This window comes from Tachyglossus aculeatus, chromosome 21, assembly GCF_015852505.1.
Source record: "Tachyglossus aculeatus isolate mTacAcu1 chromosome 21, mTacAcu1.pri, whole genome shotgun sequence".
Lineage (NCBI taxonomy): Eukaryota > Metazoa > Chordata > Mammalia > Monotremata > Tachyglossidae > Tachyglossus > Tachyglossus aculeatus.
In genome coordinates, this window is record NC_052086.1 from 11,775,736 (window position 1) to 11,788,195 (window position 12,460).

General features: G+C 52.4%; 1 protein-coding gene across 1 annotated transcript in view; it reads left to right on the forward strand.

The window, feature by feature from the left end:
• The window catches only part of LOC119941886 (zinc finger protein 665-like), a 32,843-nt gene extending 23,409 nt beyond the window's left edge, over positions 1-9,434 (forward strand). Inside the window, 3 exon segments of the mRNA XM_038762416.1 lie at positions 3,255-3,371; positions 6,762-8,546; positions 8,549-9,434. Coding sequence (XP_038618344.1) covers positions 3,255-3,371; positions 6,762-8,546; positions 8,549-8,955 — 2,309 coding nt within the window. The 3' untranslated portion in view covers positions 8,956-9,434.
• Positions 9,435-12,460: the final 3,026 nt, after the last annotated feature.

The window sequence follows — 12,460 nt, forward strand, 5'->3', positions numbered from 1 at the left end:
ATGAAATCTCTCGCTCCATCCCTTCTCCCCTCCTTAACTTCCATCTTCAACCGCTCACTCTCCACTGGTTCCTTCCCCTCTGCTTTCACACATGCCCACGTCTCTCCCATCCTAAAAAAACCCTCTCGACCCCACCTCACCTACTAGTTATCGCCCCATCTCCCTCCTACCATTCCTTTCCAAACTCCTTGAACGAGTTGTCTACACGCGCTGCCTCGAATTCCTCAACACCAACTCTCTCCTCGACCCCCTCCAGTCTGGCTTCCGTCCCCTACATTCCACGGAAACTGCCCTCTCAAAGGTCACCAATGACCTCCTGCTTGCCAAATCCAACGGCTCCTACTCTGTCCTAATCCTCCTCGACCTCTCAGCTGCCTTCGACACTGTGGACCACCCCCTTCTCCTCAACACGCTATCCGACCTTGGCTTCACAGACTCCGTCCTCTCCTGGTTCTCCTCTTGTCTCTCCGGTTGTTCTTTCTCAGTCTCTTTTGCAGGCTCCTCCTCCCCCTCCCATCCTCTTACTGTGGGGGTTCCCCAAAGTTCAGTGCTTGGTCACCTTCTGTTCTCGATCTACACGCACTCCCTTGGTGACCTCATTCGCTCCCACGGCTTCAACTATCACCTCTACGCTGATGACACCCAGATCTACATCTCTGCCCCTGCTCTCTCCCCCTCCCTCCAGGCTCGCATCTCCTCCTGCCTTCAGGACATCTCCATCTGGATGTCTGCCCACCACCTAAAGCTCAACATGTCCAAGACTGAACTCCTCGTCTTCCCTCCCAAACCCTGCCCTCTCTCTGACTTTCCCATCTCTGTTGATGGCACTACCATCCTTCCCGTCTCACAAGCCTGCAACCTTGGTGTCATCCTCGACTCCGCTCTCTCGTTCACCCCTCACATCCAAGCCGTCACCAAAACCTGCCGGTCTCAGCTCCGCAACATTGCCAAGATCCGCCCTTTCCTCTCCATCCATACCGCTACCCTGCTCCTTCAAGCTCTCATCCTATCCCATCTGGACTACTGCATCAGCCTTCTCTGATCTCCCATCCTCGTGTCTCTCCCCACTTCAGTCCATACTTCACGCTGCTGCCCGGATTGTCTTTGTCCAGAAACGCTCTGGGCATGTTCCTCCCCTCCTCAAAAATCTCCAGTGGCTACCAATCAATCTGCGCATCAGGCAGAAACTCCTCACCCTGGGCTTCAAGGCTGTCCATCCATCCCGTCGCCCCCTCCTACCTCACCTCCCTTCTCTCCTTCTCCAGCCCGGCCCGCACCCTCCGCTCCTCCACCGCCGCTGATCTCCTCACCGTTAGGCCTCGTTCTCGCCTGTCCCGCCATCGACCCCCGGCCCACGTCCTCCCCCGGGCCTGGAATGCCCCCAATCCCTCTGCCCATCCGCCAAGCTAGGTCTCTTCCTCCCTTCAAGGCCCTACTGAGAACTCACCTCCTCCAGGAGGCCTTCCCAGACTGAGCCCCTTCCTTCCTCTCCCCCTCGTCCCCCTCTCCATCCCCCACATCTTGCCTCCTTCCCTTCCCCACAGCACCTGTATATATGTATATATGTTTGTACATATTTATTACTCTATTTATTTATTTATTTTACTTGTACATATCTGTTCTATTTATTTTATTTTGTTAGTATGTTTGGTTTTGTTCTCTGTCTTCCCCTTTTGGACTGTGAGCCCGCTGTTGGGTAGGGACTGCCCCTCTATGTTGCCAACTTGTACTTCCCAAGCGCTTAGTACAGTGCTCTGCACACAGTAAGCACTCAATAAATACGATTGATTGATTGATTGTATATATATGTGTATATATATATATATATATACACACACACACACATACATACACACACGTATATACGTGTGTATACATATATATGCACACATATATGTACACACATATATACACACACGTATATATATGCACACACACATATATATACACACATATATGCATATATGTATACATATATGTGTGTGTATATATACGTCTGTATATATATGTACAGATTTATCACTCTGTTTTACTTGTACATATTTATTCTATTTGTTTTATTTTGTTAATATGTTTGGTTTTGTTCTCCATCTCCCCCTTCTAGACTGTGAGCCCACTGTTGGGTAGGGACTGTCTCTATATGTTGCCAACTTGGACTTCCCAAGCGCTTAGTCCAGTGCTCTGCATAGAGTAAGCGCTCAATAAATACGATTGAATGAATGATTGAATGTGCAGTACTAGTAACCCCATCCCTCCCGCCTTACCTCCTTCTCATCATTCATTCATTCATTCATTCAATTGTATTGATTGAGCGCTTACTGTGTGCAGAGCACTGGATTAACCACTTGGGAAGGACAGGTTACCCCACAGCACCTGTATATATATGTATATATACGCACACATATATGCATATACATATATATGCATATATGTGTGCGTATATATATGTCTGTATATATATGCACAGATTTATTACTCTATTTTACTTGTACATATTTATTCTATTTGTTTTATTTTGTTAATACGTTTTGTTTTGTTGTCTGTCTCCCCCTTCTAGACTGTGAGCCCGCTGTTGGGTAGGGACCGTCTCTAGATGTTGCCAACTTGGACTTCCCAAGCGCTTAGTATGGTGCTCTGCACACAGTAAGCGCTCAATAAATACGATTGAATGAATGAATGAATATATGTGTATATATATGTATACATATATTTGTACAGATTTATTACTCTATTTTATTTGTACATATTTCTTCTATTTTATTTTGCTAATACGTTTTGTTTTGTTGTCTGTCTCCCCCTTCTAGACTGTGAGCCTGCTGTCGGGTAGGGACCGCCTTTAGATGTTGCCGACTTGTACTTCCCAAGCGCTTAGTACGGTGCTCTGCACACAATAAGCGCACAATAAATATGATTGAATGAATGAATGAATATATGTGTCTATATGTATATATATACGTATACATATATTTGTACAGATTTATTACCCTATTTTACTTGTACATATTTCTTCTATTTATTTTATTTTGTTAATACGTTTTGTTTTGTTGTCCGTCTCCCCCTCCTAGACTGTGAGCCCGCTGTCGGGTAAGGACCGTCCCTAGATGTTGCCGACTTGTATTTCCCAAGCGCTTAGTCCAGTGCTCTGCACACAGTAAGCGCTCAATAGATACAATTGATTGATTGATTGACTGAGCTCTCAGGGATGAACCTGGGGGACTAATATCCCCCATCATGTGTCATTTCTTTCCCCAAAGCTGGATGTCCAGTTCCCAAACCTGAAGTGATTTCTCAGCTGGAGGAAGGGAAAGACCTGTGGGGCCTGGTTCTTCAGGAAACTGACAACAGGGAGACCCTGAGAGACCCCTACACAGGTGAGTGAGCAAAGGAGAGGGTGGGAGTGACGGCAAAATGAAATTCCCCGTCGTCGGCTCTCCGCCGTCTCGCTCCCTCTTGCCCGTCTGCTTTCTTTCCCCTCTACTCCCCAACTCAAGACCTCAACTTCTGCCTCCGACCGTTACTCACCCCATTTTCCCCTCCAAAACCTCACTCTCCTTTTAAATCCACCAAACCACCGCCCTCCCCACCTTCAAAACCCTCTCAAAAACCCTTCTCTCTGTTCTCCAGTCAGTTTCCATTACCTTGTGTCATTTATATGTACTTTCCTTGGTCATTTAGTCCGTTTTTCCATACTTTGTTCCTTCTGTTGTAGCTCCTTTCTTCCCCGTCCCGTTCCCACTACCTGCCAGTAATTTGTGTCTGCCTTCCCCATAAGACTGCGAGACCCTTGAGGGCAGGAATCACGTCTTTTATTTCTATTTGATCTCCCAAGTGCGTCGCGTTAGAGTGCCTGACCAGAGGTTCCCGTGCGCATAGCTAACAGGACGAATAAAATAGGATATAAAAGGGAATCATCCACATCATCCCGATCCCCGAAGGATCCGGATTAGCCAAGCATTCCTAGGTGAAGCTATCTCTCACCGTCGCGGGATGGGATACCCGTGGCAAGCTTTGAATTCTTTTATTTCCATCGTGATCTGACCCTGCCCGTCTCAAGAGTCCTACAACCAACAACAACCTTGCCTGGTGATTTTGTATTTATTCTTTTGTGGGCAGGGAATGTATCCGTTACTGTTATATTGCACTCTCCCAAACGCTTAGTACAGGGCTCTGCGCAGACTAAGCACTCAGTAAATGCGTTTGTTGGGTAGGGACCATCTCTATATGTTGCCAACTTGTACTCCCCAAGCGCTTAGTACAGTGCTGTGCACACAGTAAGCGCTCAATAAATACGATTGAATGAATGAATGAATGACTGTACAGTGCTTGGCACCTAGGAGGTACTTAACAAACGCCGTAATTATTATCGATTATTACTTCTCCTCCCCTGACTGGCAACCAACCCAGTGTCTGTCAAACACAACCGTCTTTCCTTTAGTTCCTAAGGAAAATAATAATAATAATGATAAATCTACTGAGGGATCCGATTATCCGGCATCTATTCCAGGACTCAATACAGTGCTTGGCACATAAGGGGTACTTAACAAATGCCGTAATTATTATCGATTATTACTTCTCCTCCCCTGACTGGCAACCAACCCAGTGTCTGTCAAACACAACCGTCTTTCCTTTAGTTCCTAAGGAAAATAATAATAATAATGATAAATCTACTGAGGGACCCGATTTTCTGGTATCTATTCCAGGACTTAATACAGTGCTTGGCACTGTACTTAACAAACACCGTAATTATTATCGATTAGTATTTCTCCTCCCTGGACTGCCAACCAACCCAGTGTCTGTCAAACACAACCATCTTTCCTTTAGTTCCTAAGGAAAATAATAATAATAATGATAAATCTTCTGAGGGACCTGATTATCCGGTATCTATTCCAGGACTTAATACAGTGCTTGGCACATAGGAGGTACTTAACAAACGCCGTAATTATTATCGATTATTACTTCTTCTCCCCTGACTGGCAACCAACCCAGTGTCTGTCAAACACAACCGTCTTTCCTTTAGTTCCTAAGGAAAATAATAATAATAATAATAATGATAAATCTACTGAGGGACCTGATTATCCGGGTCTATTCCGGGACTTAATACAGTGCTTGGCACATAGGAGGTTCTTAACAAACGCCGTAATTATTATCGATTATTACTTCTCCTCCCCTGACTGGCAACCAACCCAGTGTCTGTCAAACACAACCGTCTTTCCTTTAGTTCCTAAGGCAAATAATAATAATAATGATAAATCTTCTGAGGGACCCGATTATCTGGTATCTATTCCAGGGCTTAATACAGTGCTTAGCACATAGGAGGTACTTAACAAACGCCGTAATTATTATTGATTATTACTTCTCCTCCCCTGACTGGCAACCAACCCAGTGTCTGCCAAACACAACCGTCTTTCGTTTAGTTCCTAAGGAAAATAATAATAATAATAATGATAAATCTACTGAGGGACCTGATTATCCGGTATCTATTCCGGGACTTAATACAGTGCTTGGCACATAGGAGGTTCTTAACAAACGCCGTAATTATTATCGATTATTACTTCTCCTCCCCTGACTGGCAACCAACCCAGTGTCTGTCAAACACAACCGTCTTTCCTTTAGTTCCTAAGAAAAATAATAATAATAATGATTAATCTTCTGAGGGACCCGAATATCCGGTATCTATTCCAGGACTTAATACAGTGCTTGGCACTGTACTTAACAAATACCGTAATTATTATCGATTATTATTTCTCCTCCCCTGACTGGCAACCAACACAGTGTCTGTCAAACACAACCGTCTCTCCTTTAGTTCCTAAGGAAAATAATAATAATAATGATAAATCTACTGATGGACCTGATTATCCGGTATCTATTCCAGGGCTTAATACAGTGCTTGGCACATAGGAGGTACTTAAAAACAGCCGTAATTATTATCGATTATTATTTCTCCTCCCCTGACTGCCAACCAACCCAGTGTCTGTCAAACACAACCGTCTTTCCTTTAGTTAGTTCCTAAGGAAAATAATAATAATAATAATGATAAATCTACTGAGGGACCTGATTATCCGGTATCTATTCCAGAACTTAATACAGTGCTTGGCACCTAGGAGGTACTTAACAAACGCCGTAATTATTATCGATTATTAATTCTCCTCTCCTGACTGGCAACCAACCCAGTGTCTGTCAAACACAACCGTCTTTCCTTTAGTTCCTAAGAAAAATAATAATAATAATAATGATAAATCTACTGAGGGACCTGATTATCCGGTATCTATTCCAGGACTTAATACAGTGCTTGGCACTGTACTTAACAAACACCGTAATTATTATCGATTATGACTTCTCCTCCCCTGACTGCCAACCAACCCAGTGTCTGTCAAACACAACCGTCTTTCCTTTAGTTCCTAAGGAAAATAATAATAATAATAATAACGATAAATCTAATGAGGGACCGAGAAGAGCGCGATCCGAAAGGGTTTCTCTCTCTTTAGCGTGTGATCTTTGAGCAGCTGGAAAAGCGAAAAGCTGGGATTTATTTTGCTGACTCCTTGATTCTCCGAGGATCCGGACCCCCTCCATTCCTACCCCATCCCTCGTATCTTCCACTTGGAAGACGGCATGCCAGTCTCGAGCCAGGAAAGTATCCCGAGGAAGGGCATCCCAGCAGCTGGCGGACTCTCCCCCCCCCCGATCCATCTCCGTCGGTCATCCGCCCAGCGCGCGGAAGCCCAGAGGTGGCTGATGCTCGGGTTTTCCGTTTATTTTAGATCGTAGGCCAGGAACTGAGGCCGAGTCGATTATCACAAAGCAGGACCTTTACGAAGACGGGGACTTCCGCCGGCCGTTGTCGGCGAGACGCCCGCAGAACGTCCTCGTGGCTGCCGGGGATGGGAATGCCTACGAGAACGAGGGCAGGACCTTCAAGGAGTTCCATTACAAGGCCTCCCCGGACAAGGCGCCGTACGACTACGAGCGAGCTTTCGAGTGGAGCTCCTTCCACCTGGACCATCAGCGCCTCCATATCGAAGAGAAGCCCTACAAGTGCTACGAATGCGGGAAGGCCTTCAAGCGCAGCTCCTGCCTCATCGAACACCAGAGAATCCACACCGGAGAGAAGCCCTACATCTGCAGCGAGTGCGGGAAAGCCTTCAGTCACCAGTCGGCCCTTATCAAGCATCAGCGGATGCACACCGGGGAGAAGCCGTACCAGTGCAACGAGTGCGGGAAGGCCTTCGGACGGCACTCCACCCTCATCGTGCATCAGAGGATCCACACGGGCGAGAAGCCCTACCAGTGTAACGAGTGCGGGAAGACCTTCAGCCACCACTCCACCCTCATCAGACACCAGAGGATCCACACCGGAGAGAAGCCCTACCAGTGCAACGACTGCGGGAAGGCCTTCAGCGACCACTCCAACCTCATCAACCACCAGAGGATCCACACCGGGGAGAAGCCCTACCAGTGCAACGAGTGCGGGAAGGCCTTCAGCCAGCTCTCGGCGCTCATCGAGCACCAGAGGATGCACACCGGCGAGAAGCCGTACAAGTGCAACGAGTGCGGGAAGGCCTTCAGCCGCCACTCGACCCTCATCGTCCACCAGAGGATCCACACCGGGGAGAGGCCGTACAAGTGCAACGACTGCGGGAAGGCCTTCAGCCACCACTCCACCCTCATCATCCACCAGAGGATCCACACCGAGGAGAAACCCTACCACTGCAACGACTGCGGGAAAGCCTTCAGCGACCACTCCAACCTGATCAATCACCAGCGGGTCCACACCGGGGAGAAGCCCTACCAGTGCAACGGGTGCGGGCGAGCCTTCAGCCAGCTCTCGGCCCTCATCGAGCACCAGAGGATCCACACCGGCGAGAAGCCGTACCAGTGCAACGAGTGCGGGAAAGCCTTCAGCCGCCACTCCACCCTCATCGTCCATCAGAGGATCCACACCGGAGAAAAGCCCTACAAGTGCAACGAGTGCGGGAAGGCCTTCACGCACAACTCCACCCTCGTCATTCACCAGAGGATTCACACCGAAGAGAAGCCCTACCAGTGTAACGAGTGCGGGAAGGCCTTCAGCGACCACTCGAACCTGAATAATCACCAGAGGGTCCACACCGGCGAGAAACCCTACCACTGTAACGAGTGCGGGAAGGCCTTCAGCCAGCTCTCGGGCCTCACCGATCACCGGAGGATGCACACCGGGGAGAAGCCGTACAAGTGCAGCGAGTGCCGGAAGGCCTTCAGTCGACACTCCAACCTGATGGTGCATCAGAGAATCCATACGGGAGAGAAGCCCTACAAATGCAATGACTGCGGGAAGGCCTTTACCCTGCACTCGGCCCTCATCGGGCACCAGAGGATTCACACCGGGGAGAAACCGTACAAGTGCACCGAATGCGAAAAAGCCTTTAGCCTGCACTCCGTCCTCATCGTGCACCTGAGGACTCATACCGGGGAGAAGCCCTATGTATGTAACCAGTGCGGAAGGGCCTTTAGCCAGTACTCGGCCCTCATTCGGCATCAGAAGATTCATACGGGGAAGAAACCCTTCCAGTACGTCGGACACGAAATGGTCTCGGCCGCCGCCCCGCCCTTGCTGAACATCAGCGACTTCCTAATGGACCGAAACCCCACGAACATCATGAACGCGGGGATGCCGGCGGTCAACGCCCAGTCCTTCTTCAACATCCTCATGGATCGAAACCCCGCCAACGCGCCCGGATTCGGGGCCTCCTATCCGTTCCTCTGAGTTGGCGTGCTTTTCGGGAGAGCCGGAGCGTGAGATGTAAAAAACACTACCGGGGGTGGGCCGGGTGCCCGGGGTCCGGTGCCCCGGGGATCTCCCGGGCCCGAAGAGATTTTTCCGACGTCGAACCGCTCTTTGCCCGTTTAGGGTTCAGAGCGGGCCAAGTGCCCACCCGTAGCTTAAAGCCGGCTCGGGAGAGTGGCATACGCACGTAGAGGGCATTCCCTTCCAACACTCCTCCATAATCATTCACACCCTAGGTTCCGGGAACGTTTACATTTTCACGTCCTCTAGATGAACGAAGGGACGATAAGGACGAACCCTAGTTAGAACTGTTTTTTTTAACGTTTAGAAAACACGCACTACAGAGAAACCATGCGAATGGCATTAGCGTAGTCTTAGCGTTAACTTCTTCATCAGAAGGAGCAGCGTGGCCCACTGGAAAAGCCCCGGGAGGCGGAGGACCCGGGTTCTGACCCCGGCCCCGCCGGCTGCTTGCCGCTCGACCTTGGGCGAGCCGTATAACTCTCTCTGTGCCTCGGTTACCTCATCTGGAAAGTGAGGATTAAGTCCTCCTCTCCGCGTCTTAGCCCCAGTGGGACGGGGACTGCGTCCGCCCCGATGTCCTTCTAGCTACCCCAGCACTTAGAGTAGTCCTTGCCACGTAGTTTAGCGAGCACCATTGAAAAATCAAGAAGAAGAGAAGAATTGTGAATGAAAAGCAACCCTACGAGCCCTTACTCAGTCCCTTTTGTACTAGAGACTGTTTGTAGATTTTTTTTTTTCTCGGCCAACGGTTTACCCAACCTAATATTTTGTCTTCGGCAACGATGACGGGATGCTAAGAGGAACAGCGTGGACGCCCTGCCTGACCTTCAGCGGTCGGGGAAGGGCGGCCCGCCGTCCTGAACTTTCACTGGAGCGATTAATTGCGGACGCAGCGTCTATGCATCGATTCAGGCCCTTCGGGAAGCCGCCAACGTGGTGGCCCGCACTTCCTCCCCCGTAGCCTGCCGCGAGAAGGAACTTCTTTCCGATCGCCCGAGAACGATCCGCTTCGGGTTGCAGCGGATGCCCGTTACCCTCCCGGTGAGACGGATGAGCCCGGTCCGTACCCTTCGCTTCACCCCTTGGCCTTCCAACTAGTGACGCCTGATTCTTCGAAATTAGCCTGCGCCCGGAGCTCACGACGCGTTAAGCACCGGAGACTCGCGTACGCCGTCGAGGTGGGGCACCTTCCCCTGAGAACCGGCTGCTTGCCCGTCGTCGGAGAGCGGACGCTTCCGAGAGACCCCGAAGACGGCTGGTCGGCCGTCCCGTCAAGACCAGCTTGACGGCGAAGGGCCTAGTTTTCGTTTGCAGGTGAATTATAAGCTAATTTTACGTACACTGTCTAAGAAAACCAGAAAGCTAAATCGAAATAGGATATGTTGGCAACCGGGCGTGAGAGCGGACCGGGTGTTGTTGATTTACCGAGACGAGCAGTGATGCGCAGTGAACATTCATCCGATGGTTTGATCGGACAAGTAAGTAGCATGGTTCTCCTATTTATTGGCCAGAGGCCGGTTTTTAGTCATTTCAGATGTGACCCCTGAGCTGGCCCCCAACGACAGGGTCCCGGGACGCCGCCCGTCTCCCGCCGCGGGCCGCTCCGGGACGCCTTCGTGCCGACAACGGGCGGCGGATCCCCGAGCTCGGCAACAGGTTGAGGCCAAAGGCCGGAGGAAGGCCGAAACCTTCGGCCCGTTCGGCCGTCCGTACCGGCCACGCTCCTTTTAGACGAGGCGGCGGGGGAAATCGGACTCCAGGATCCCAGTTAGGGGCGCGTGGTTTCCGTCTGGAGCGGCGGGGCGGGGCGCCGAGTGGGGAGAGGGCCAGGAAAGAGGGAGCGGAGGCCGAGGAAGAAAAAGGTACTCCCGGGTCCCCCCCTCCTCCGACGCTACTTCTGGGGTCTCGCCGGCATTGGGTGGGCGCGGGTGGCTCGGGGGAGAAGGGGCGGAGGATGGCATTTAGGGGCGCCCGGGGAAAAAGAAGAGGTTGTCATCCCCGCTCCAAATTCCCGTCGGAAGGAGCCGTCCAGCCGCCGGGAATCTGCCCGGAGTCGCCGGTCGCGTCACATCGGGCGGCGCCGGCTCACGCGATCTCGCGCCCGGGCCCGCCGGACAAGAGCCCGGCAGCGCAGCGGCCGAGTCCTCGTCGGGGGACGGCCGGGGGCCGGAACGGAGACCACCCCCGGGCCCGGGGTAAGGTGAGCCAATGGCCGGTCCTCGAGGAGGGGCAGAGGGGACCGTCCCTCTCCAGCTCCGGTGAGAAGGAGAAAGGCGGCGGCGGCGGGGTTCTCCTCTCCCGCTGCCCGGCCCGGCCGGAGGCTGCCTTTGTGTCCGTGTTGTCGTCCGTCTGGATCGCGGCTCGACCGGCCCGCTTTTTTGGTGCTCTCACCGCTTGCTGAAGGCGGGGGACGGGGGGACGGGGGCGGCGGCGCAGCCCCCGCGGGCGCCAGGTAAGGACGGGGCTCACCCCGTTGCCACCGTCGCCGCTCCACCTCCGGCCTCGTTCGGACGCCGAGGGGGTGAGGTGGCCCGCCGTCGCGTCCCGAACCGGAGCCGGGCCGGCAACCTGTGACTGTTGGGGCGTTATCCGGCCCCTCCATCACACACGCACACGCGCACACAAACACCACCTCCCTCTCCCCCCCACCCACCCACCCCGAGCAGGTTTAGTGCTGCTGTTGTGCGCGACGCACAACCCACCTAAAAGCCCCGGCAAACCGAGCCAACCCATCAGCGGCGGGGCTCAAGTGGGAAGAGCCCGGAGTTTGGGGGTCAGAGGTCACAGGTTCAAATCCCGGCGACTCCGGCCGGGCCGCTCGGCTTCCCCGGGCCCCTCATCTGGAAAACGGGGGTGAAGACCGGGAGCAACCTCGTCACCTCCCCGGCGCTTAGGACGGTGCTCTGCACGTAGTAAGCGCTCAGTAAATGCCGTCGTTATCCTTACTGCTGTTCGTGAGGGACGGAGGGCCGGGATTCGGCAATGGGCGGCCCACCGTGAGGCTTCTGCCGGGCAGGGCGTGGATAATCGGGGAAGGCCCCCTGGAGGAGGTGTGACCTTAATAAGGCCGTGAAGGTGGGGAGAGAGGGCGTCTAGAGTATAGAAAGGAGTCGGGACTGCCGTGTGGGATAGAGAAGGTGGAAAAGGGGTCGGAGGGACCCCCAGGAGGGTCTCCCTGCCTCAGAGGACTCTAGCCGTCTCTACGTGTTGCCGACTTGCACTTCCCAAGCGCGTAGTACAGTGCCCTGCACACAGTAAGCGCTCAATAAGTATGCTGGAGTGAGACCCACCGCTCACGTCGTCGGCCGACGGGAGGGAAATCCTCGGGCCGAACCCGTTGCCGGCCACGGGCCGGGGAAGGACGGATCGGGCCGGGAAATGGGATGGGGAGGAAGGACCCATCCGTGCGGGGAGACCCACGGGGCCTCCTCGCCTTCGCTGGTGGATCTGGGGGGCAAAGAACCACCACCGCCTATGGTGGGTACTGTCATGTCCTCCCCCCCGGTGAGGAGAGGGAGGGAAAGGAGAAGATTATCAACCTTCGTGAACGCCGCCCCGCTGTCGCTAGGAAATGGCGGCGAGGAGCGGTGATGTCCTCCCTCATCGTCATCAGTCGTATTTATTGAGCGCTTACTATGCGCAGAGCACTGTACTGAGCGCTTGGGGAGTCCC